Source organism: Eutrigla gurnardus (genome assembly GCF_963514095.1).
Source record: "Eutrigla gurnardus genome assembly, chromosome: 16".
NCBI lineage: Eukaryota > Metazoa > Chordata > Actinopteri > Perciformes > Triglidae > Eutrigla > Eutrigla gurnardus.
This window is the reverse complement of record NC_139927.1, coordinates 5,686,038-5,713,040: the sequence shown is the minus strand read 5'-3', so window position 1 is coordinate 5,713,040 and position 27,003 is coordinate 5,686,038. Positions and strand designations below refer to the sequence as shown.

Sequence of the window (27,003 nt, the reverse complement as noted above, 5' to 3'; positions counted from 1 at the left end):
CCGGCCAGCTCACCGACCTGCCCGTCCAGAATGGCGTCCTGAACCCCGACCCCTGGCACTTCCTGCACCGCATGAGTCTCTACAGGCTGCTGATCGCTGCCACGGACCCGTTGATGGGCTCCATGGGGACCAACGCCACAGACAGTCCACTCTGGGGACTGCCTCTGCAGCTCGGATGGATGCTCACCTCCGGTATGTTGGAAACATAAACATCTTTCTTTTGGAAAAAAAATTACTTCCTAGTACTTTGATGTACTCGTACAAATTAGAGTTGAAATCTAGACACAAACTGTTTCTGCAGGACGTCTGGGTGACCCAACCGGCGCCACAACCTGCGGCCTTCAAACAGGCGATACCATGTGTATTTCTACTCAGAGCTGGTGGAGCTGTAAGTATGCACACACACACACACACACACACACACACACACACACACACACACACACGTGTATATATACAGGGTCGCCCATTAAGCAGGAATAATTAGCAAATGTCTTTTATAGTGCCAAACAAATGTTATGCATTAATTCATTTCACTTGTATAACTGTGACACAACTTCTTTCCCCGTCCAGGTGAGAACTACTTTGTCTCCGTGCTCCCCTTCCTGTCTGCTGCCCAGCAGGGCTTCATGGGAGCAGACGTTCCGGTACTTGCAGCTCTACATCTCAGACTGAAAGTCTCAAAGTGTTGTAGACATTTTCTTTAAGCAAAGAGAAAGCAGTTTTGATGATGGTTGTATTAATAAGTGATGTTGAATCAGGTCCAGATGCAGGTCCCTGAAGGCGTAACGGACTACTGCACCACATATGCTGACTGTGCAGCTCGCTACCCTGACGCCATGACCAAGTGGGATGCCTTTTTCCAGGTACGTTAGTGACGCACACTAACACTATTCTGCATGTCCTGACTTTATGGAGGACAAATCGCTGCAGTACCTCCTCAATATTGTATATGTGCGTGTTTTAAAGGGTCTCAGGGCTGCAGCCGAGTCTCCTCTCCCCGACAATGAGAAGAAAGACTCTCTCCTTGGCCTCTACTGGGAGGCCCAAATGGCTTCAACTCAGGCCTCTGGTGCATGCAATGCCAGGTAATCCATCTACCCCCAAACGTGCACACACTGCCTGATCTATCATAAGGTAAAGAGGTGAAAAAGCTTTATCTCCCCCCCCCCAGACAGACCTCCTACTCCTCTGTAGAGGTGGCATTTTCTAAGAGCTGGCTGAACTCCGCCGAGTACGTTTCCGCGGCACATTTCCAGTCCAGTTTGGAAAGAGCTGCCATGTTCATTTCGCCTCTCCCAAGTCGTGTTTTACAGGTAACGTGTTTACAACTGCAATCCATCCGTTTCTAAAAAAAAAATCAATGCCTTTTTATTTTATTTTATTTTTTAACAACCTGTGCATTCATCTTAATGTTGTCACATCTGCACGTCTGTACGTCTAGGAGGGCGACAACGCCCCGAACATAGCCGATCTGAGCGCGGAGGAGAACCACACACTTTATATCTTCTCCTGGATGGACAGCATCAACAGTTTCCTACGTAGGGCACACACACACACACACACACACACACACACGCACACACATATTATAACCAAGCCTTCTTATTGAATTGAGCTTTTACTAATGATCTTCCGTGTCATCCACCAGTTGGGACGATGGTGCGGGTGTGGAAAAGTGCCATGTGTTCAGTGAACACCAGAGAACGAGGCAGAGACATGCTGGAGCAGCTCCTTCTGAATCCCTCATTCGTCACGGGAACTTTCCTGTCCCTCGTCACTCAGATGACCACGAGCTGCTGAGACGCACTCACAAAAACAAAGAGATAACGCCAGTCCAATTACACAGTCACTTCCTTGTATGAAGGTTAAAGGCTAATGTGAAATTATCTGACTCTTTTTTCTTTTTACTTTTCTTTTTTAATACATAATACAGGATTACTTTGTAGTCCTTGGAGGGAGGTTTCACTAGGAGAAGGTACTTAAAATAAAAAAAGGTGTAAATCAACAGTTTACAGTTTAAAGAGGGTAATTCTCTCTTGTGAATGTGTGCCCCAATAAAGTACCAATAAAAAAATATTGTTGTCATTATTGTACTTTTTAAAATATTGTGTTGTTGCACTAATGGATATCCCAACATGTATGGCTGATGGAATTCTGCGGTCTGCCAACAAATCCTGAAGGAGAATGTCCGTCCATCTGTTCACGACCTCAAGCTGAAGCAAGATAATGATCCAAAACACACCAGCAAGTCCACCTGAAGAAAAACAAAATTAAGACTTTGGAGTGGCCTCAAAGTCCTGACCTGAATCCTATTGAGATGCTGTGGCATGACCTCAAAAAGGCGGTTCATGCTGGAAAACCCTCCAATAAGGTTGAATTACAACGACTGTGCAAAGAGGAGTGGGCCAAAATTCCTCCACATCGCTGTAAAAGACTCATTGCAAGTTCTCACAAACGCTTGATGGCTGGATCGCATTTTAATCGCATATAAATATTTGACCTGAGAACAGTGAGAAGTCATTTTTTTTCAAATGAGGTGGTTAGACTACAAATGTAGACATGTAAAGGCACCAACTAGTGAAGTGGGATGCTTTCTTTGGAAGCCTTTTTCTCAAAATCACAGTTCAGTGATGTTCAGTTCAATATGACGTGTCTTGCTTAATGCTTGGAGCACAAAGACAATATTGTGATGTCTGTAGAATGCTAAGAACCTCTTTACAACAGTATTTGTAACTCAAAATGTGTTTTGGAGTGACTGAAAATGTTCACTAATATAAGTAACAAATGTTTAAAAAAAGTTTCACAAAGGTTCACATTTTGTTTACCATTGCTTTGGGAAATTTGATTGAATAAATGACATTTTTTGTAAGGCAACCCCTAAACGTTTTCATTGCTTAATCATAACATACAGTCAGCTTGTCAAAACAATGCTATATACTGCTTTTTATTTAAAAAAAAAACAATTAATATTCTTCTTATTGAACTTTGACTTGGAACTTTCCTGTAGTATCAAATATCAAATCAACGTTTTACTTGAGTTTCTAAAACATTTTCATACTGTAGATTAAACTACTGATGTAAAAATTATAGGCTACTGTGCAATTATATGAGTTATAATGTAGATGATTGGGACATAGTCCAATTAGAGTTCTTCTCTTGTCCAACACCGCCATAAGGTGGCCATTTGATGTAAGTGCTAACTTTCCATTCATTGTCAAAGGGTCAAGCACTTAGAAGGGTGCAGCGAGGTTCTCAGACCATCAGTGTGAGAAATGTACCCAAATCATTCTACTATCCCATTAATTGTTTTTGTTTTTAATTAAAGTTTTAAAAAATGAGAATCTGCAAATCAAAGCCCTAGAATTTGGTGATGTCATCATCATCATCATCACATTCTGGGGCTTTGATTGTGCCTTTGTGTGTGCCTTTGATCCTGGAAGGTCTGAACATTCTAGGATCAAAGGCACACAATGTTGTGATGTCATCACACATCAAAGCCATAAAAGTCTATAAAAGTGTCAGCATACAGTAGGAAATAGGATATATCCACACTCACTTAAGAAGGGAGTCTGACAAACACATAGGCAACTAAAGAAAGAGATTAAGGGACTGATCAATGGAAACTATGCTTCTCACTGGTTCACGTCTTCTCCAACGGAGAGACAAACAGGCTCAGGAGCAGCGGAGACAGGAACCTCCCCAGCAGAAACAGGTCATCATGAACAGGCGTGATGTCGCTGTGATGCTGAAGAGAAACAAACTTCTTGCGACTGAGAGGGAACATCTATTAAAGGAGGTCTCTCAGAAACAGCATGCTGCTTTGGCCCAGGAGAGACAGTTAGCAGGTAAGGCCAAGCAGAGACGAGAGAAAAATGCCCAAGCCCGGTACGAACAAACATGTGCCGTGGACCTGGAGAGAGAGAAAGCTACTGTAGCCAAGGAGCAACGCTTACTCGTTACGGTCATGCACTCACACGACCGTGCAAAGTGCATACAGATGGAGAACCGTGATTCACAGGTTTCATGGCACCAATGTCCTGCAGTCAAGCAGAGCCGGGAATATGCTGAAGCCGTGCAGTCACAGAAATATGCTAAAGCCGCGCAGTCACATGAATATGCTGAAGCCGTGCAGTCACAGAAATATGCTGAAGCCATGCTGAGACAGGAACGTGCTGCAATTAAGCATAGACAAGCCAGTGATGCAGCCAAGCATAGGCAAGCCAGGGATGCAGCCAAGGATGCACAACCCAGTGATCCACCCAGGCATAGACAAGACTATGCTGAAGTGCATGAGCTCCACGTCTCGGCAGTGCCTTTGTTGAATAAACGCTATGCGCAGGCCCCAAAGAACGTCTGCGTCGTAGACCATAATACGGTGAAACACCACAAGTCCACAAATCCCCTTCTCCCGCCCATCCCCAGTGCAGCTAAGGTGTCTTTAGTTGCCAAAGATGCGACCGAAAAACAGAAGTCCCGTGACCACCTTGCGGGTACCAAGGGGCCATTTCACTGCCGTTCCACGGCTGAAACAAGGAGAATAAAAAAGAAGCTGGAAGGCAATGAAATATGGGAACTGCTGAAGGATCCAGCCCAGGATACACAAGGCAGTGCTGCGGCGCATGATCTCCACAGCTCAGCACAGCCTTTGTTGGAGGAACCCAAACGGCAGTTCTCAATGCCCTTTCCCCCGCTAGATAAAAAAAAACAGAAGTCCCGTTACCACGTTGCAGGTACCAAGGAGCCATTGCTCAGATTTTCCACAGAAGAATCAAGGAAAATGAGAAATAAGCTGGAAGCCAATGTCATATGGGACAAAATGGGCCAGTAATCAACTTCGAGTACAGCCTGCGTCCGCCCATCAAAATAAAGGCATAAAGTGCACGTCCCTCCTATAAAAATGGGTTTCCGCCGAGATCTCCGGTTTCCCCACACAAAAAAAACAAAAAACACAAAAAAAACATGATAAAATGATCTGGATCAGCCTGGGCCAATATGGGTTTCCGCCGGGTGCTCCGGTTTCCCCACACTTCCAATACAAAAAAAAAAAACATGATCAAATGATCTGGATCAGCCTGGGCCAATATGGGTTTTCTCCGGGTGCTCCGGTTTTCCCACACTTCCAATACAAAAAAAAAAAAAAACATGATCAAATGATCTGGATCAGCCTGGGCCAATATGGGTTTTCTCCGGGTGCTCCGGTTTTCCCACACTTCCAATACAAAAAAAAACATGATCAAATGATCTGGATCAGCCTGGGCCAATATGGGTTTCCGCCGGGTGCTCCGGTTTCTCCCACACTTCCAATACAAAAAAAAAACATGATCAAATGATCTTAACCAGATAGATAGATAGATAGATAGATAGATAGATAGATAGATAGATAGATAGATAGATAGATAGATAGATAGATAGAGTAAGAGCGAAAAAATAGAAAGAAGTTTCAACTTCTCTCCGTACGTCCTGTGTCCGCCCATCAAAATAAAGGCATAAATTGCGCGTCCTCCTATAAAAACGGGTTTCCGCCGGGTGCTCCGGTTTCCCCACACTTTCAATACAAAAAAAAAAAACACGATCAAATGATCTGGATCAGCCTGGGCCAATATGGGTTTTCGCCGGGTGCTCCGGTTTCCCCACACTTTCAATACAAAAAAACCCCCACGATCAAATGATCTTAACCAGATAGATAGTAGCTGTTCAGCAAGGATGCCATAAGTACAACAGTGCTATGATCAAAGTGCTGTAGGTAAGAACATGCTATGCAGAGAAGTCTGAACAGCTGAGTCTTGAGCCTCTTGCAGAAGATGGCAGTGACTCTGCTGCCCTGACATCGGTCGGGAGTTCGTTCTACCACTGAGGCGCCAGAACAGAGAAGAGTCTGGACTTTGCTGAGCGACATTTGTTTGATTTCAGCGAAGTGCTTGTGTCGGGGCGTGTGGTTTTAATTGATTTAATAATTAATTCTGTCCATTAGGTTATAATGGATTCATATCAGATGCAGTCATCTTGACCTGAGCCATACAAACATTCTGTTAGGTGTTGTTTTCAGTGGACCCAGATACAGAGACTAGAGACTGCACTTCAGGAAAACAGATTGATTGAGCAGATGTGTTCAGAAGGTTTGTGCAGCCGAGGAGGCCAGACTGGCAGGTTGGCTGGTTGGCAGGCAGGTCGGAAGACGAGCAGGCAGGCTGGCAGGCAGGAAACCGAGCAGAGGAGCGCTGGAGGTTTTCTGGAGGGCGAACCAAAACAACAAGTGTCAGCAAAAAAAAAGGCAGTAGGAACCGTAGGAACGGAATAATCTGGCGCCGAAGTTGTGGAGAGGCAGGTTGATATAGACTGAGGATGATGAGGAGCAGGTGTGCCACTCTGCTGCTGCCGCCACCATGCCCACCGGACACACAGGGAAGGAGCAGGTGAAGGAGAGCAAGGAGGAGGGAAAAACAGACTGGGAACAAACAAAACACAACAGCCAGACTGCCACAGCTGAACCGCGACACATTCAATGTCTATTTTTCTGTTTGGATCCACAGCGTTGCAGGCTGTTGAAGGGGAAGAGAAATGCCCAAAATAGTATTTCTGTGAATATATCTTATCGGGGGCTGCACGGTGGTGTAGTGTGAAGCACTGTCGCCTCACAGCGAGAGGGTCCCGGTTCGAGTTCGGGTTCCTTCTGTGCAGAGTTTGCATGTTCTCCCTGTGCAGTGGTGTGGTGGTAGTTGATGAGGTGGGTGTACTGCTAGGTAGATGGGTAGGTTACAGAGGAGGAAGTGGGTATACTCTCCCATATATTCCAATGGCTTTCTGGCTGATAGGTGGGTATACTGTAAACCACCAGAAAAAGAAGTGGGTATACCCCGTATACCTGCGTATACCCTCCACTACACCACTGTCCCTGTGTGAGCGTGGGTTCTCCGGCTTCCTCCCACAGTCCATAGACATGCAGGATGGGGATAGGTTCATTGGTGACTCTTGAATGGTTGTTTGTCTCTACATGTCGGCCCTGTGATAGACTGGCGACCTGTCCAGGGTGAACCCTGCCTTCACCCAATGACAGCTGGGATCGGCTCCAGCCCCCCCGCGACCCTGAATACAGGATAAGCGGCAGAAAATGGATGGATGGATAACATGAAAGTGAACTGAAGGTAAATGTAATGGATGAAATGCAAGACTAATGGAAAAAGTCTTTATTTCAACACAAAACATAACATTTACTTTTAACAAAATACAACACACATGTTGAAGTACTGTAGGCGATGGCATCAAATAAGAATGACATCCAATACATTTTTAAAAAGGAAGACACAAAGGGTCTTTATACCTTCCATGGACAGGCATGATAAAACCCTCTGCATATTATTAACACCACGTACCGTGTCTATGCTAGCGCATGATTGTCTGTGGAAAAGTAATATTGAATACAAACTCACGATAAAAAGCAAACGACGACACCAATGCAGATTGTGATATCCTGCGAAGGCGTGCACACTATGTGTACTGTGGGGGTCCAGAATATAATCTGGTTGCACTGTAACTGCATAAAAAAACCCAGAAATAATTGTTATATTACCTGTGTCAACTTCCAGACAGGACTCGCCAGTTAATTCCATGGTGACTCGTTTATGATTCACTTCACCGCCTGTCCAATCAAACGTTGATACTACACACCATTGACCTGGATAATTTACAGCAGTGGTTCCCAAACTGTTGGGTGGAGCCCTCCGGAGGGGCTCAGAGGTATTGTAGGGGGGGTTCACGGTACGTGGGTAAAATGTAGAGTGAAACCGCAAAAAAAGGGTGAATAAACCTTTTTCACAGCAGATTGCTTTGAAATGCCCAACACAGGTGTAAATAATAACAGCTTTAAAACGAATGTTCACTAAACCACTCCCCCAAAAACTGACCGTCCAATCACAGCGTTACTATCCAGTTTTGAATGTTTTTCTATGCAATGAAGCGATGTAGCTACTAGGACATGTCAAACAAAGAGTCAGACGGGTGTGTTAATCTGCTCCAGCATTAACCACAAACATGCTCAGCTAACTTGTTTACATGACCTCTAAAGCTGTCATCTAGAGTTAACGCCAAACTACATCATCATGTGGGATTACAGCTTTCATGGTACTTAACGCTATTGCATCAGAATAAAAAGCATGACAAAACCATAGCAACAATAGCTGAGATGGGCGGGGCTTAGTGAAAAAAATCAGTCGTTTTAATGAAGCTGAGCTATTATTTCATCAACGTGCGTTTCCTGCTACGAGTCAAACCGCCTGCTGCTTGAAAGGTCTAAGAATCAGATTAATTCATTAAGGGGAAAACAAAGAGGGCTCTGCGGCTATCGAGGTTGCCGTGGCGATGCAGCTGACAACATGTAAAGTTAGATCAATAGACTTGACAGGGAGAGAGAGAACAAATTTGTAGTGTCCTTAAACCTGTCAATCATATCCGAAATATGAAGAATTTCTATTTTTGTGTTGAACACAAGGACGTAATGAAATAATTCTAGATTTTCCCCAGCATTGTTACCAGTTGATGAAAATAGAATAAATTACCGGCCCGGTATTTATTTTATTTTTTGCCGTTGGACACGACAAACAGTTTGGGGACCACTGGTTTACAGTAACAATGATCTTCTTGACAGTAACTTTGGATCATTACATCAATAAATAAATAATAACATTACATGTCAAGAAATGTATGTCAAATTGATCCCCACGGTATCATAGCAACTGACACATACACGGATTATAGATGTCACCTCGCTCCATCCAGACTGACGGCAGAGGCAGTTCCCTCTTCCTGCAGGATATAAATCTCACTGAGCTTGACAAAAAAAAAAACCTGTGAAATATGGCATAACTAAGGTTGAGTCTGTCCAGATATGAAAGAAGGAATGTCACTGTAAAGTCTAAACACAGGAGAGTAGTTTGGGGGGGGGGGGTTTAAACAAACATAAGTCAAACCCACTGTTGAGCTTGAGCAGCAAGTGAAACAGCTTTAGCAGAAGTCATCTTTCAAATCATACTCGGGTGAATTCAAATCGGGGGGTAAACATCCACGGTTAGGCTTAAAATGAGCATGCGTTTCACATACACAGTATCGGCCATTTTCATTCTTGCTTTGGCTTCTTGCCGTCTGCTGAGCGGTGAGGTAGAGAAATGACTGAACGGCATGTCGAGTGTCGCTCGGCTGTGTGAGAGGTCGAAAGATCTTTGCGCCTCACGCAGAAAACTGCCCTGAGCCCGCGTAATGCACTGGAGTGTGTGTGTGTGTGTGTGTGTGTGTGTGTGTGTGTGTATGATTTCTATCTGAGAAAAAGGTGTTTGCAAACGTGTGATCGGGAAGAATGTCCGAGGAAGTTACGCTTCTCCGTAGGCTGAGGCCTTGTCTTTCAACAGGTCCAGACACACATGACAGCTCCAGCTCCCTGTGGAGAGAGAGAGACAGAGAGACAGACAGAGAGAGAGAGAGAGAGACAGACAGAGAGAGAGAGAGAGAGAGAGGGATAAATAATATAATAATAATAAAGCCCAATTATAATATCAATATAATTTAAATAAATAAATAATATAAATAATAATATACAAATAATATACAAATATTATAATACCAATAAATATAAAATAAATACAAATATTATAATACAAATTGAATATCAAAAAAATAAAATATATCAATACATAAACATAAAAAATATTATATAAAAATAATAAAAAATAAATAAATACAAATATTATAAGAACATATTTATAATAACAAAAATAAACAATATATAAATAAATATAAATACAAATATAATAATAATAATAAAGCCCAATTGAATTGAATTGAGAGAGAGAGAGGGAGAGAGAGAGAGGCTGAAGTCTTTGTCCTCCCTTGCTCTTTTCCATATATAGACGTGTGTCCTCTCTCTATACAGTACATGACATCTATGGTATCAACGCGCTGGTGTGAAATAAAAACCCTCGCTGCTGTACCTTCTGGAGGTTTGGTCATCGGAGGCTTCAGGCAGTACATGTGGTATCCTCTGTCACAGTCGTCGCAGAACAGCAGCTGGTCCTGCATTAGTACATCAACATCGTAATTATACATTATATACAAACATATGTGAGTAAATCCGCATGCTGCTATAAAAGCGACTAGCAGCATTTATCAGATAGCAAGAGTGTTCAAAACACCACGGGAAGCTAATGTAGCTAATGTTGACATACTTAGTTGTCAGACACAATCCTCTGTTTATTCCTATTTAAATGCATCAGTAATCACCTTTGACCAGGTGCAATGATTACTTTATAACCAGGTGAAAGTAATTCATGCAAACCATTTGTTTGGCGCAATAAAAGATATTTGCATTCATTTAAAATTCATGGGCAACCCTTTATATCATTCATACTTAAAATATCACGATGGCTTTGCATCTGTATGAAATTGTGCTCGACAAACAAACATATTTACTCTTCTGCAAACATATTTTTTTCCCATCAAAATCACATCGAGGGCAACATACTGACTGTGAAAACAATAATAATAATAATAATAACACAGCCCAATTATTACATAAATAAAATTAAGATAAAATACCGGTAAATACAAATATTCTAATAAAAATGTATATAATAATAATAAAAATATATAAATAAATATACATAATAACATAATATAATAATCAAGCCCGATTCTAATATAAATGCAATTATAATAAATAAAAAATACAGATTTATATAATAATAATACAATTATATTCATAAATATGAATACAAATAAGATAATAATAATAATAATAATAATAATAATAATAATAATAATAATAATATTAAAGCCCAATTGAATTGAATTGAGAAGGAGAAATTTTGTGTTTTTTGGTGCATTCAATTCAAAAGGGACATCGAGCCACAGAGGGTCACAGTATACATACATCGTTCTCCGAGGTGCCGCAGAGGCTGCAGGACTTGCACTCTATGCACTGCCACTGGTACGTCCTCACCGCCTGCATCATGTTATCGGTGAACTGCAGACATGTGGGGTGACCTGCAGGGGAGACGTGAGGAAGACGGCGAGAGAAAGATAAGACAGGGAAGCGGTGACGGGGGGGAGGGGATGGATCGCAGGAAGAGTTTCCAAAATGATGTTTTGTTATGTAACGGTTGAGAGACACGCACAGGCACGCAGGAGGTCTGAACATATTTGCATAATCCATAATAAGATGATTTGCATGATCTGCAGCTGCTTCAGGACAAACACAGCATCTCCACTGCACTCAGGTTTTGTATTTCCTAATGTGGATGTTGATTGAAAAGTACTTTATGTCTCCCTTCAGAAGAAAATATCGTTACGAGAGCCTGCAGTAAGTGTGAACTCGGCCTGTAATTGCACCCAGCAGCCTTGACAGTGAAACGTAGCATCAGAAGACAAGTGATTATATGTCTGGAGAACAAAAACAGAGTTGTGATTGGTGCACGGGAAAAACAGGGGGAAAGCACAGCAATATATATATATTTATATCATCCTTCTAGAAGTCTACGGCTGTGAAAACTTGACAAGAGTGATATTTGGTGTGTGAAAAATTGCCTCCTCGTTCCCCGTCGTAATCATAAACACTTTTCTCCCGTCGAACTGTCTTTTACAGCCTCCCCACAGACTCACGGCGCCGTCACAGCTATCTGGGTTGCCCCGATATCAATGGGGTATCAATGAGCCACGAGTGAGCCGTAATCAGGGATTTATATCTGGACTGGGAAAGCAGCAAAAAACATCGGAAAAAAAAACGGAGTGAAGGAAAAAAAAGGTTTAAGCTGCTGCCTGTCTCCCAAAAATGAAAGTGAGGAATTACAGTCAGGCAGTTTTAAAAGATGGATACCACATAATGAGGCTGTAGAGAGAAAAAATCTACTGATGAAGGAAGAGAGATTGTCTGTAAAGACAAGAGAGGAGCAAGGGAGTGCCGATTGGCTCTTACCTCTCGGCTACCTGTCCTCTTTAGCCAATGGGGTGACTCAAAAGTCCGTGTTCACCCCTCCCCCCCGCCACATTAGTCATGTAATTTCTGGTCCACCGTGTCTGCTATTAAACCTTCTCAGTCCAGACTTAATTAGGATGCAGCTGTGGAGTCTACTCTATATTACCTTGATTATGTTATGCAAGCAAAGTCAAATGTGAAGAGATAATTTTCGGGTTATGAAAAATGGAAAAATGTCTGATTGCATTGAGCAGAAAAATCCATCTGAGAAAAAACAATACTGTATCCATGAAAGGCAACGTTTCCAAGAAGGATGGATTCAAATGTCTTCTTTATGAGTTGAGAATAAATTTGGAGATGTTCCGAGGCCACCGTAGTCCAGTCTTCCTGTGGTGAAACCATTAGTTTCATTGCCACGACGTCCAGGGAGTCAGGAAGTCATCAGCTGTCAGCTTCGGCATCATCGTTGTCCGGACACAAAATGTCTTCCAGCTGTGCGTCTTCGAAGCCATGAAACGTGGAGGCCTCGCTGTCTGACGCGCTGCCCAACAACTCCTCTAGAGCGCTCGGCCTCCTCCCATCCTTCTCCCCTCTTCCTCTTCCAGCTACCATTGAAAACACCAGCGTCAGCAACACAGACAAGGCCACACAGCTGTAACAGAGTCTGCCGTAGCAGGAAAACATCTCACTGCTGTCTTACTGCACGGGACGGCCGAGCGGACTCATGTTTTTGCTGAGATATCCAGCAGAGGCGGAGGAGAAACAAAACAAAAAAAAAATGCAGCCATATGTGCGATAAAGGAGATGCAACGAAAAGAGTGAACGCATGTCGTCTATGAGGCAGAAGTCCTGAATGATGGACGAGGCTGACATGGAGAAGCATGCATGATGGAAGCAAGCAGCGGAGCCGGGGAGTCGGCGTTATCTTTAGGAGGGAAAGTGCAAAGAGTTCCAGCGGTCGGCTCTCAGTCCTGACGGCCTACGAGGCTCATTGACAACCCGTTGAAAAGACTTCACTGCACGCCGTACATGTATTATCAGATCTGCATTAAAGACACTTGACTGGGAAGAGGTGGACCAAAATGAACTGGGATGAATGGTAATGTAAACGTGTATATAATAATAGTACAGGTTCATTGATGTGGTTTCCATGAGATATTAGAAAGTAATCTGATATATAATAGATTTTAAACTGCACCACCATGTGGCCATTAGGGAAGTTTAGTCCATGTAAGAAAAATACAAGAGAGGAACAAGACTGTGGATAAAAAAAGGAAGTAAAGATCAACAAAAATGAGATGTGTCGTAGACACAAGTTAAAGTATGAGGCTAGATCATTTCTTAAATGAAGATTTTTTGCTGTGTCTGTGAGCTTAGTGGTATCTATCTTCTCATCTCACTTTTGTCAGGAAAGCAAAAATATAAATGTTGTAGTTTTCTTGCCGTCTTATCTAAATCTCTCATATAACAGTGTTTTAAAGTCTAAAAAGGGATGCACCGCTACCACTTTTCCCCCTGACCTTGAATAACCTTGAAAACATGACATAATCCTCACTTTCTGTTACAAAATACGACATGATGTTGCTGATATTTTTAACATTCGACGTTGTGTTTTTCTGACACGAACTGAGCCTAGTTTGCCGATAGAGATGCTTAAAAAGCTTTAAACCCTTTTTAACACCTCATTTTTAAAAATGAGCTGGCTAGCGACTTGTCTGTAGGATTCAGGCTATTGTTGCAGCCGGGCGGCTTATTAGGCTCAACTGCTGAGAGGTTAATGCACGTTGCAAGGTATCTGGTTACGGGTATGAGCACAGTATCGGTACCCGACGCTGGTATCGGTGCATCCCCATTAAAATCCACTAGTTAGTTTGGCAGGTCTACATCTAATGCCCAATAAAGAACCTGCAGCTTGGATGGAAGCCCCTCCATGTTGGCGGAGACTCACCGGAGCGTCCGCAGTCGGAGCAGGACACCAGCTCCTCCGCCTGGCCCGTCTTCCTGTTGGAGTCCTGGTCTCCCAGACAAAAGTCACAGTAGTCGTTGGGGATGATGGTGCCGTCCGCAGCCTTCTGAGCTGTTGGCGGGAGGAGAGGAGAAGGACTCGTGAGCTCCCGGAGGCTTTCTGGGGCATATCGTAAACCGTGATTTTGAGTTTCTTACGTTTGTGGTTGTCCGCACTAAACGGAGGAGACGGGGTCATCTCTGTTTCCTTCTCCTCCTCGCCCTCCTCCTCCGCCAAGTGGGTGTGGGTGTAGTGGTAGCTCAGGCCCGGTCGGTTCTTGTAGCGTTTTCCACAGACTACAGATAAAACATCACAGGTCCGTTAGAGAACCCCACTACAGTGCAACATGCGGTGGGAGAGAACAGCGGACTAAGAAGCAAAGATGTGGATTTGCAGGAACCTCAGTGCACGTTCATTATTCATCATGTTGGATGGTTTGCACGTGGATGTAACCATTAGTTTAAGCATGAGTTGTGTTATTGCTCCTTAGACAGCGAGCGAGGAGCTTCCTCTGCTACATATACAATAACATAAAAGCAGGCCTTTAATTGAAACGAATGGGGACAGGACACAAGAGACCGTCACCAGATTATATTATGAGCAAACCAACACAAGATCAGAGCTTTACTGGCTACTTTTAATAGAAAACAGGTTGATTTGATCTATTTATTGCTCTGCATTGACTTTGTATTGCATGAAGGTTCTGCTAGCAAAGAGAAAAATCCCTTAAAACTAAAAGATGCACTACCCTAACAAGGGGAGAGAACCCAGAACTACGAGCTACTGCACTTAAGGATAGGAGGAACAGGAAGAATGGGGGGGAACTCAGTATTATACAGAGCAGCAACTATATTTCTGTTAGTTGCTGCTCTGTGAAAACAGTGAAATCACAAATCGAATACATAAAAACAGGATTGGTTTGGAAGCGTAACGTGCTCATGAAGTCTACACTCTAACATTCTGGCGTCTCTCGGGGTTTATTGTAGGACTTGATGAGCACATTAGAGCTGTAGCCATCATAGAAGTATCTCGTGATATTGTTTATATATCTGCTGCTTTTCCACCCGATTCTGCGTCCGTGTCTGCAAAAGTAAATATTTGATATACTCCGTTAGCTCCGAAACAAAACGTATAAAAGGATGTCCGCCCACCGTTAACACTTCTACAATGGCTACATCTGCGGATCACATCACAGCTAGTGAGGCTTTAAGAAACATGCAAACCCCCCCGCGTTAGTGGGCCGCCGCTGCTCATTTGGTGCATGCCTTGCGGAAAGCAAGCATTAAGGCACGTGGCGTTAGTGTCATGCAATTCTCTCGCTGGATTCAGAAAGCTTTAAGGAGCATTTAAAAAAAAAAAAGAAGCTTTTGGGGGGGTTTTCTCCAAGGGGATTAGTATTCAGCCAGCCATTCTCACACCTGGATGCCCATGAGCAAAACTAAAGGCCGATCATAAAGACAGTTGACGGAGGCCCTAGAAGCTAGAAGGACAAGATGGCGACAGGTTATACCTTCTTCGGCCTTTTTTGAGTTATGCTTTTGTTTGTATCTGTCTGGAACAGAGGAGACACAAAAGCAAACAATAAAGGAAAGATAGCACAAGACACACACACACAAAAACGAGGATTCATTTGTTTCTCGATTCACATCCGCATTGGCAATCCATTCCCATGGGATAGGGGGGGGGTTCTGTCCCAATACACAAGTGGCATGCTATAGTCAGGTCTGGATTAACAGCAAACTCTGTCTTCATGCTGCAGAGCACAGCTTAGGATAGAAGGAGAGAGGGGAGGATGGGAGAGAATTACTCGTCTGCTGGATTTGTTTATACAAGGCAAGAATTTGGAACGAGCGTGTAGAGAAAGATTTCCCGATAACACATCAGAGGAGGAATTAACTTTTTGTAATAGCCAGATCGGAGGAGGAGGGGGGGGAGTCGCTCCACGTCCTCGACCTTGAGGAAAACGCTGTAAATGATTAACGAAGAAGGAAGTTTTCCCTCTTTCTCTTACTGTCGCAGACGTAAGGTTTGTCCTGCTCCTCCACGTTTACCGGCTCTGTCCTCCTGCGACTGGATCCTCTGTTCTGAGAGGAAACACAACGTTTTAAAACCTCAGTCAATTTATGTATTGATTTCATCTCAAGCATTACTGTGAAAGAAAAGGAAAAACAACCATGAATCAGATTCATCCAGAATACATGGAGAAGGAGTGGATAGAAGCAAAATGCTTCTGAAAATGATATGTCAAAAATAAAATATGTATAATTTACCTACAATATTTCTCTGCGATTTTGTTGGATCAATAATCACTCAGTCGTCCTCCTCTCTATATTGGTTGAATATTGTTTTCTTGTACCTCGAACTGTTGATATTTCTATTCTATTTCTATATTTCTATATTTTAACTTGGCATTAATTAATACATCAAAAGCAAAGTTTGTCGTGATGATTTTGAGTGAAAACAGGAAATAAGGATCTATCAGTCGGGAGGAAATGACTATTTATTGCAGCAACTTTGTTCAAATTTTTATTTTTTTATGTGGGATGGGGATTGATGATGTTTGTAAAATGTTATGATTTTATTTATTTTTTTATATTCATTTATTGTTCCACCAACTTGCCCAAAGACTACAGGTGGAAAAAGCACGTTTACTAAAACCTGCTGCATCTCTCCTTTAATATAACGTTTTTTGTCCACTGTTGAAATAACACACTTTTCTCTTTAACATTACACACAGGTGTGTGTCTGTGACACTCACTTTGCCTCTGTTTCTGTTCTTTCTCTTGGGGACATCCATGTCAAAGTCTTCGTCATCATGGAGGCCGTCTCCGTTCTCCTCCGCTTCCAGAACTCTCTACAGAACACAAACACAAACACACGCAGACGGCGGGAGGATTAAAAAACGTTGGAAAAGCAAGGAGACGTGGCTTCATATTGTCACGACAGACGTGATTGAATACCTGTATTTCCAGCAGTGTTTCCTCTTCCTTGCAGATGTTGTTTTTCTTCTCCAGCAGGCTGTCCCCCCTCAGGAGGGCCTCCAAGGCCGTGGCTTCCCCCGGGGGCACCTCGCGCTTGGGGGCCAGCTCGGCTTCTGAGGACAGAAGAGGATAAGATGTGTGTGTTGGTCTGAGTCGGTGCAATTTCCTTTTTAAAACACAACACAAACAAACAGCTTGTCATCCTCACTGACACTTTGATTATTGGTTTTGTTGATGACATGGAAAGGTAAATCCGGTAAACGTCCTCCCCTGTGTATCGATGTGGACATTATGTAAGTGCTCCCTCTGCGTACGCTGTGAGGGGGGGGGTTATTAACGGTGTGTAAGAGCAGAGGAAGCAATAAGCCAAAAGTAGACGACACCGCGCTCGTAGGCCTGAATTATATCTCCGGAGCTCTGCTTCCACCTGATCTTTATCCCCGGCTCTCTTTTCATTTCCGTGGAGACCAACCTGCTGCGTTATTGACTCCCCGTCTTCGTCTTTGAACCCTTAACACCGGGATCAGAGCAGAAAGGGCCATGTGATAAGAAAGGCGTGGGAGGGGGGGGGGGCAGAGTTACTGAGCCTGTGTGATGTTTCTTATTGAATACAGAGCTGCTGTACCTCCAGGGTCTCCTCTTTCCCCCCTCCTCCTCCTCCTCCTCTCCTTCCTTTGTGTCTACTTGTGTGGGTTGACATGCTGCCAGTGACATGTCCTCCCTCCCCAGTCCATAAAACCTGCCCCCCACCCCACCGAAACCCACCTAAATCCACCAAACACGCCTCCTCCTTCACCTCTGGACACACTCCCTCCCTCCTCTTCCCCTTTTTAACCTCCTCACCTCTCCCTTGACTCTCCAGGGCAAACGTGGTGGAGAGAATGTTCTGTCCCCCCCCCCCCCCCCCACACACACACACACACACACACACACACACACACACACACGTCGTATTGATCTGGATCCACGGCCTTCAAAGGAGCGATTTTTACACACGAAGGTCAGTTAACGTGTCGGAGGACTTGCGTGGGAAAGCGGCTGTAGAAGGTTTTATGAAAAATGAATCCTGATGATTCCACGTCTGGAGACTTAACGTTTCTTTTTTTATAACAGAAAGGGTGTGGGATTTGAAAGGGCATTCAGGAGACATGGGGGCCTGATTGAAGATGGGGTTGCATCATGGGACAATAGGATCCAGAATGTTTAGTTTGATCCTTAATCCAGATCCTTAATCCAGACATCCAAAATAGAGTTAAGAGACTTGAATGCATTCTTACATCTTTAAATTAACGTCAAGTATTGCACAAATGTCTAACCCTGAACAGGCAGTTTCCACCAAGGGAAGCAGAATGACTGCTGAGGCACATGAAGGAGGAGAAGCAGAGGATCTACTGTACAAAACAAGTCACATTCTGGGTTTCAAACTATTTCAAAGCAGCTTGTGACGGAGCCTCTGTGTATCTTAACACGGAGAGACAAACCTCTCTGCTCAGGAAGCATTAAATAAACATCAAGCCTTTCCAAAAAGTCTGAAATGGGAGCACGCACATTCCTCTGTCATGTTTTGATAGATATCTGGGCCAAACTGCAGAAATGGATCTCTGGAAAACAAAAGTGAAGACTTCTACTCTTTCACCCGACAAAAAGCTCCTCCTGCACAGTTTCTCTTGACATGCTTCGGTTGGTCGGTTGCTTCTGGGGAGTTTCTTTTTTTTTTTTTCCTGAAAATGAACAGGTCAGCTCTAAGCAGAAGACTGCTTGAAGCTGAATCGTGGAACGCTTTGGAGTATTGTATTGCGTCTGGAAGACAGCGAGGAGGAGGAGGAGGAGGAGGTGGAGGAGGAGGGGGACAATAGTGTGGCAAAGCCGAAACAAAGACTCACATTTATTTCTCCCCCTTATCAGGTTCCTGAGGCATTCCTGTGCTAAAACCGGCTATAACGCACACACACACACACACACACACACACACACACACACACACATAAAAACAAAAAAAAACGCACACGTCCACCTCATAAGACTCACTTACATTCTAATGCCTCATGGACAAATGATTATAGAGGCCCAGTTAGGGCGCTTCTGTGCTGCAACAGAGAGCCCGAGTCATGTGTGGGGGTGTTTGTGCACTTATGTGTGTGTGTGTGTGTGTGTGTGTGTGTGTGTGTGTGTGTGTGTCTCTGCTGCCAGAGAACAGTGAGAGGAGGCATTGATTCAACAGAGAGAATGAACCTGGAGACCTGGCGAGAGGGACGGGCTAACCAGAGCCAGATGGTCAGATAGCGAACATTAACGCCACCGCGGACGCCGAAAAACACGCTAAAGAGCCGTGCAGCTCCACACACTGTGTATGTGTAACGCAAACACACACACAAAAAAAAAGGGAGCAGATGGCGTTCACATAGCATGGGTCAATACTGCTACGGGAGTCTCACCTAGCCGGAGCTCACACAGGCGGAGCTGGGGGTCCAGGGGAGGGTGGAGTCGCCGCTTCTTTCTCCAGCAACGGGCGGGATAGGTGTACATCTGTCCTGCTGCTTGGCCTGGACACACACACACACACACACACACACACACGTTCATATATGTATGCATACACACATGCAGAGGCACAAGCACACAGGAAAAGGCTTTAACAACCACTGGCAGGCTTACAATTTGAACAAAACGTGCATTGAGACCGCTACAGGGACTTCCTGACACTTAATATGTCCCGCATGGTTCATATTCACAAAGATCCCGCTCAGATTCCAGAAACTCACATAAAAACCTGGAATTTTGGGGTACTTTTTTCCCCCCAGACACACGTCAGCATAGATGTTACAACATTTCAGCAGAGCAGATTTCTTGTGCTTGGGTTGAATATTTTGCATTAACTTCGGGGAGAAACAAGCTATTTTCCCTCTCAGCGTGAACAGAGAGGGTGGGGGGGGAGAAGAGGGGGGATCAACCCAGAATAAATTCATATAATGCGAGTGAGGCCTGCCACAAAGTATAGGGTGTGGCCTGAAGAGCTTTGCATACAAGATGGAGCGCAGGCTATTTGTGTCCGGCTCTCTGCAAAGAGCAGATTGTTCCCTTTTAGGTTGTACAGGCGACCCAGATGTGCACGCCTCGGCATAAATCAGCGAGTGGTAACTCATGTAATATACAAGACGAGAGCTCGACTCGAGGGAGGATATTTAAATATGAATCTCTATCCTTCCATATTTCTGCTGTTTTTTGCTTCGACGAGAAGATTGATGCATGTTCACACACACACACACAGCCGCTTAGCCTAGCTTAGCATAAGGGCCGGCAGCTCACCTGGCTGGCGGTGGCACTTTTCCATCCAGATGTAGCAGTTGTTTTGGGCCACGCCGGTCTGCGAGTCCAGGAAGGGCATGCGCACGCTGCGTTCGGCGCACAGGCGGGCGTTATAGCTGCGGCAGTGTTCGATAGCCTCCCTGTAGAACTGGTCGCCGAGCCTGAACACAGACAGACAGGTAAACAGTGAGATAGACAGGAAAAGCATTATCAGGTAACTGCTCCACGTTCAACATCTGACTCACATTACCGTTATAGTCCTATTTGAGTTAAGCTATCTGCAGCATGCTGCTTTGATTTCATCCCAGCTCTCAAAGTCCTATAAACTCAATGCTAACATTTTTTATTTTTTTTTGGATGGTTAAAGGATATACCATGTGGTGGGAGGCTGAGCGCCCCTTTTTCAGTCCTGGTTAAGTTCTGCATTTTAGCTCAGGTTGTTGTGTAAAGTCTGGATTTGCTGCATGAAAACAGTGGAAGCATGAAAAAGGAACGTCTATACAAACAAACTGATAGATGAGTGAGAGTGCTGCATTAAAGTCTGCACAACATATGGGCTAAACACACGATGTATACATCAGGTGAACCATTAATAACCTCCAGTCTCACTCCGGAGGGACGATTTTCTGCAGTCAACATCGTTAGAGTCAGACAGGCAGATAACAAACCAGATTAACTCTGGCCAAAAATAAAACATCCACCTTGAGTAGGTTATTCTTTATTGAATTACACAGCTGGAAGCATAAAGCAGATATAGTCCTGATGGGGGTCTGATCCTCAGCCAGGGCGATCACATGTCTCGGATGGCGAGTCAACAGTCTTTGGGGACGATTTACTGATTTGAAGACAGCCATGAAGATGAACATTTGCTGTCAGTTTCTCTTGTAGCGTTTCCAGACAGATAATATCTGAGGGGGGGGGGGGATCTCGTCTCTTGCATGTCTGCTGATGTGCATACATGTCTACGTGCCTGCCTGTCATCCTGTCTCCCTGACTGGCCGAGCACAGATATGTAAAGAATTTCAAGCTGGACAAAGACCAGCACTCTGGTCCCGCTGGATCTCACAAAGATGTGCAGTGTTTTGAGGTGGAGGGAGGAGGAGGAGGACGGAGGAGGAGGACGGGGGATGGGGATGGGGATGGGGATAGGGGGGGGGGGGGGGGGGGGGGGGGGCGTATAGCAACAGAGAGTGAGACAGTTATTGCTTGTACTGATGAAGGAGAACGACGGAGAGGCAGGTATGGAGAAGGTGCTTGATTTTCAAAAATGATGACGTAGAAAACATGATTTAACATAATCCTAACTGCAAAAAGTCTTCAAATATATGTGTATATATATTCAAACATGCTGACATAGAATCCCACGTTATGTATAACGTCCACTCTATCAACACACGTGGCGTTGGCCGGTTGAGGCTTTAGAAACGAGGACGGCAGCTGGTGCTCTTCGGCGATTTTGTTTTTACAATATGAACACAGCAATCCGGTCAAATCCACATCTCCAGAACAGACTTCCCGTCACATAACTCACATTCCCAGAGGTGAAGTTGTATCTCTGCTTTCACTCCTCCAGGCAACTGTCTTTCCTACATCCCCCCCCCCCCCCCCCCCCCCCCCACTCCCCTTCCTCCCTGTGTCATCCCATATTGCCTTTACTGTACATTTCCAGCGACTAGCGTCTGTGCAACGTCCCCGAGGCGGCTCCATAGACTCTTACATAAGGGTTCGTGCTTGTTGGACTGCTTTTGTCTGCGAGGTGTTGTTCGTTAAGTGAGAGTAGAGACGTGTGTGTGTCTATATGCCTCCCTGAACATCTATCTAGGTCTATGGGTTGCATGTGCCCCCGATGCCTCCTCCTCCCCCCCTAAAGCCCCCCGAACCAGATCCAATCATCAGGAGATACTGTGCTCCTGTTTGTGCCCATTAAGTCGCCTGCATGGCTGATGCCAGTGATGGAGCTTACGTAAGTGGAGTTTTGCATGTCGGGGAACACATTCCTCTTGGTCAACAGCTTCCTGGATACTGATGGAATCTGCAGTTGCTGCGTGTGTGATTGTTTCAGTACAGTGTGTGTGTGTGTGTGTGTGTGTGTGTGTGATGGTCAGTGTTTGCAATAAGCTCTTACTGACCTTATAAATATTAAAACGTAATGCTTCTGTCATCGCTCTCATCTATCTTACTCTTATCTGCCACACTGCGTCTGTTATGTATCGCTGACGGCAACTTCTCTTGCTCTCCGCTAAATAGAATAATTCATCACTGAAACTCATCAGCAGCTTCATAAATCACTGTCATACTTTTCTCTGCATCCATGCTCATTTCCCTCCCATCCAAACCTTCTGAAAACGTGAAATGTCAGTTATTAAATATAATTATTCAAACAAGCATTTCAGGTCAGTGGTCCAGATTGTGAGTTTTATTGCTTTCGCTCCCAAATATGATAATAAACCAAATATTTTGGGGGGTTTAGGCTGTTGCTAGGATTAAACAAGCAATTCTAATACGTCATGTTGATTATAACTGACATTTTATGTGTTTTACACATTTTATGAACCAAATAATGATTTGATTACTTGAGAAAATACTGTTTTTTTTTGGTTTTTGGGTGAAAGCAAAGAAGAAACAACAACACATTTTGCCTGGAGGCTGGAGGTGTGTTTTGTCATTCCTGTCCTCAGTTTAATACCTTGTAAATAACTTTTATACGCTCGGAGCTGATATCTGTAAAGACATCTGTTGTTGTTGGTGTTATAATGAGAATGAGAATTCAATATAAAAAAGACTTGTAGGTGTCAAATCAAAGGAACATAAAAGTAAAACACTAACATCAGCCTCCTGGTGATCTGCTAATGGCTTTATATTGGATTTCAACAACAACAACAACCACCAGCTAATTTAGTGATGTTTCTTCACCACAAACCCCTAATTAGATCAACGGGGCAGACTCTGCTTTAAGTGTGTGTGTGTGTGTGTGTGTGTGTGTGTGTGTGTGTGTGTGAAACACCGCTCTTTCTCTGTTATTATTTGTTAATGTGACATTAAGGTGCGTTATTATTTGTTAATGTGACATTAAGGTGCTGTGATTTACACCCCGGCATCTTCCAATTAATAACACATTCTGGTTTTAGGTACATGTTGTAACTACACAATGTTTTTGTTGTACTTTTCCTAAGTTTTGCACAGTTGGACAATAGTAAATCATAATAACCACATGGATTTATACTAAATATATGCCTTTGACATGGATTACTTATGTACACAAAACTGAAAAAACAGTGTTCCCTGACCGGGAATCGAACCCGGGCCGCGGCGGTGAGAGCGCCGAATCCTAACCACTAGACCACCAGGGAGCTGGTATGACTCCCCCACCCTCCCCCTCCGCCTCCCGCTTCTCTGAACCTGATCTGTTTAACTGTTTGTATGACATCATCAGGCTCACTGAGTCAGAGGTACAGTCACGGGAAGCCCCAGCTCTTCCACAACACGAGCCTCGAGCACCTCCAGACACGTCTTTCTAACAAAGTTTGTGGATCTCCTCAGGGTGTCTCAAAGGGACATTTTAAACTAGTTGGGTGGGTTCGCCCCTAAATTAAAGAAAGATAGTGCAGGGGACAGGAAGTCCTCTTGGAAGAGGCCCCCGGAGGAAGGCTCGGGGCAGGGCATCAGCATGCGGGCACTGATAGGCGTCTTTATGAGGCACTTTGTAGGCCGAGCAGCGGGGTGAAGCACAGAGGAGGAGGAGGAGGAGCCAAGGAGGCAGAATGGGAGGGAGGAGGAGGGGCCCCGATATGTCCCGGGGCACACGTGTTCCCTTTCAAACCCTGTCACACTCATTTTCTTTCAAAAAACACGGATGTGTGCGCACGAGCGCTTTCACACACACACACACACACACACACACACACACACACACACACACACACACACACACGGTTGTCTGTGCACAAACAGACACACAAAGGGGATGAAAGGGAAAGGTGCAGGCAGGGGAGGGGGGGTTAATGGGTGTAGCAATGAGGAAACCCTGATTCAGATTTATTTCAGATCCTATTTTCTACGTCTCATCTCTGCATTTTCCTCTAAGAAGTCATACATGCATATAAAAAAAACAAAGAGAAACGTGTCAGTTCCATATGCAGGAAAAGAGGAAAAGAAAAGCAGGATTGAACACCGCATGGAGTCTTCTATTAAAAAAAGAAATGTTCTGGACATTTAATTCCCCATGCCTGGAAACCATTCCCGGACATTCCCATTCCCCGGTAGACAAAGGCCAGAGTTCACTGCTGTGCTGAGGGGTGTAGCATGAATGTATGCAGTCAATGCAGACAGACAGACAGACCCCCCTTCAAAAAAATCTCCATCACTCACCCAAGCTCCCTCTCACGCAAATTGGGGAGGGGCAGGCAGCTACACAAGCGCCCACGCATGCAACAAACACATAATAAAAACACACGTTGCCCCCCATTCCCCAAACCACCACCATCTCCTTTGCATTTTCCCTCAAATCTAAACCCACGTCCTTAATCCTTCCATATAACACAGACAAAACCACCTTGTTCATTACAATCCCAAACCTGGCGCTCAAAATAAAAGGAAGGCCGTAAACAAATCTCTGCATACGAATTTGCGCGTCGCTCATTTGAATACTTCTCATGTCAGCTCTTCATTAAGTCCCATCCCGCACAGCCACCCAGGTTTCCCAACACAAAGAGCTTCTTTGTAAAGAAAAAGAGAGAGAGAGAGAGAGAGAGAGAGAGAGTGTTTAAATAAATCAAGCAAATATGCACGGCCAAAAAAAAAGACGTGACTGACTGAGTGGAGAGAGCCAGACGTATTTACTGCGAGCAGCTGAGGGTTGTAATTCATCTTTCAGAGCGGGCGCTTATTGACTGCATATTATTTAACGGCCACATCCCGAGGACAGATGACAGGCTCTTACATTCCTACATTCTCTTGTATTATTATGCGTGTATGACTATTTTGGTAGGATGGAGTCCTGCTTTTAGAAAAACACACACACTGTTTTTCCATTTTTTTGCAGGATAGCTTGGGGTAAGGTGGGGGTAGGGGGGGCATGTCTGAGAGGATCCTGTCATCTATGAAGGGCAGATGGGGTTCCCTTCCTCCATCGGTCTGTCCGTCTTTACATGTATATCTCCGTCTCTCTCGACAGATGGGCCCAGGAGAATACTGGGACGCTCCTAATCTGCTGTCCTGCATGCACAACTGCAGACATACAGAAACCAACCCATACATTCTCTACAGCCTAATCTGTTTGAGTAGAATACAGCAGATTAAACCCCCCCACAAGGCCTGGTTCTACAGTGGGATCCTATTTTTATCAACAAATAGCTCATGAGCTCTAGAGCATCATGAGTTCCCTTAGTTGAGGAACCTTTCAAGCTCTTTTTCTTTCTGTTATTCGGGATGTTAATTGTGCTAAAAATAAAAAAAAAGCTCATTAGTGTGTAAAGACAGTTGAATGCCCCTTTCCAAGGTGGGCACATTATGACAGAATGGTCTAAGGGGAGAGCCAAGATGTGGTTATCCCCTCCATCAGACACACTGATGATGTACTGACTCTCGCACAACAGATTCAAGATAACTGTCTCACCCTCATGCACATTCCTCACGATTAGTGGAGAAAACATCTGCTGTCAGCCGGACAGGAAGACAGACAGACGGTGCATTCAGTCATACAGACTGAAAAATAGCTGGAAGTTATATCTGTGAGGGGGATCTATTTAAATGTAAATGTCTTATTATACTGGTCATTTTGTGTGGAATAAGGTGAAATTATTGTTTTCACTTTTCCCCCCCCTCAAAGAGACCATGTTTTGCTGCTCAATGGTGGCTTTTCCTCCAAGTCAGAAAATGACCGAGATCATGGCACCGTCAACATCTAATTCAAGGGGGGGACTGCACGCCCCCTATCTGTATCACACTGCAGCTTTCTTCTCCGTGCACGAAAAAGGAGATCGATACGTGTGTAATAACGTGTTTATAATGCGCTCTCCATTGTGTACAAGCGTTTTTTGACATTCGCCCCTCAAAAAAACGCCCGAACCCCGCGCAGAGAGCGAGAGTCCCCCCTCCCCTTCTCAATGTGCGCTTTGTGACACACTTGATTGCATGAAATTACACATGCAAATCAACCACGTCCAGCGCTGACAAAGAAGCCCTGCATGCAAACTTCTGTTAGACGTGTTTGTAAAAGCAACGAAGAAAAAAAACGTGGACGATGGGCAACTTTCCGTCTAAAGTGATACCCGAGAGAGAGAGAGGGAGAATGCGGACATTTACACGCGGCTCGGAGGGGTTTTCTCCGTGCAGAAGCGCGTGCTTTTTTAAAAAATGATTATTACACAACACAGCAAGTAAAGCAACGATACCTGCACGTATTAAAGCACGGAGACTGGGACAAGTACATGACGAAAAGTGTTGCTTTTGTGCCTTTAACGCACGCTCAAAAATAAAACACAATCACCGCATGCAATCAAACGACACAATCGTTTCATTTTTTTTTTTTTTTAAATTGCAATTTACTCACGATTTGAGGGGATTATGAATGACAGTCGCCATTTTCCTGCAGGATGTGTAACGTAATATTCCAAATCTCGGTGTAGTTTGGGACCCTTACGAAAAAAAAAACACAACAGCCAATACGGTCCTGGGCATCGGGCTCCCTACCAATACAACGCCAGCATCAAGACGTTAGGCGTGGCCTCGGAGAAATCTGTCAACATCGATGT

General features: G+C 44.3%; 2 protein-coding genes across 3 annotated transcripts in view; one reads left to right on the top strand and one right to left on the bottom strand.

Moving 5' to 3' along the window:
• Nucleotides 1–2,131, top strand: part of LOC311026940 (protein LEG1 homolog) — a 2,494-nt gene extending 363 nt beyond the window's left edge. The window contains exons 1-8 of the mRNA XM_084030666.1: nt 1–192; nt 302–388; nt 574–647; nt 762–866; nt 970–1,088; nt 1,175–1,316; nt 1,445–1,541; nt 1,652–2,131. The exon at nt 1–192 is cut by the window's left edge and continues 363 nt beyond it. Of these exons, the coding sequence (XP_083886792.1) occupies nt 1–192; nt 302–388; nt 574–647; nt 762–866; nt 970–1,088; nt 1,175–1,316; nt 1,445–1,541; nt 1,652–1,803 (968 nt within the window). The 3' untranslated portion in view covers nt 1,804–2,131. The remainder of the gene's footprint in view (nt 193–301; nt 389–573; nt 648–761; nt 867–969; nt 1,089–1,174; nt 1,317–1,444; nt 1,542–1,651) is intronic.
• A 5,841-nt stretch (nt 2,132–7,972) lies between these two features.
• Nucleotides 7,973–26,953, bottom strand: dpf3 (double PHD fingers 3). Of its 2 annotated transcripts, XM_084030661.1 has the most exons (12): nt 26,802–26,953; nt 20,252–20,412; nt 19,381–19,488; nt 16,925–17,058; nt 16,723–16,818; nt 15,976–16,048; nt 15,475–15,516; nt 14,123–14,260; nt 13,908–14,036; nt 10,919–11,031; nt 9,981–10,062; nt 7,973–9,430 (listed from the first exon to the last, which is right to left on the bottom strand). In XM_084030661.1, the coding sequence occupies exons 1-12, from the start codon at nt 26,831–26,833 to the stop codon at nt 9,363–9,365; spliced, it is 1,176 nt and encodes a 391-aa protein (XP_083886787.1). In that variant the 5' UTR covers nt 26,834–26,953; the 3' UTR covers nt 7,973–9,362. The 2 variants fall into 2 exon arrangements, with proteins under 2 accessions (XP_083886787.1, XP_083886788.1); XM_084030662.1 differs by lacking the exon at nt 15,475–15,516.
• Between the last annotated feature and the right edge of the window lie 50 nt (nt 26,954–27,003).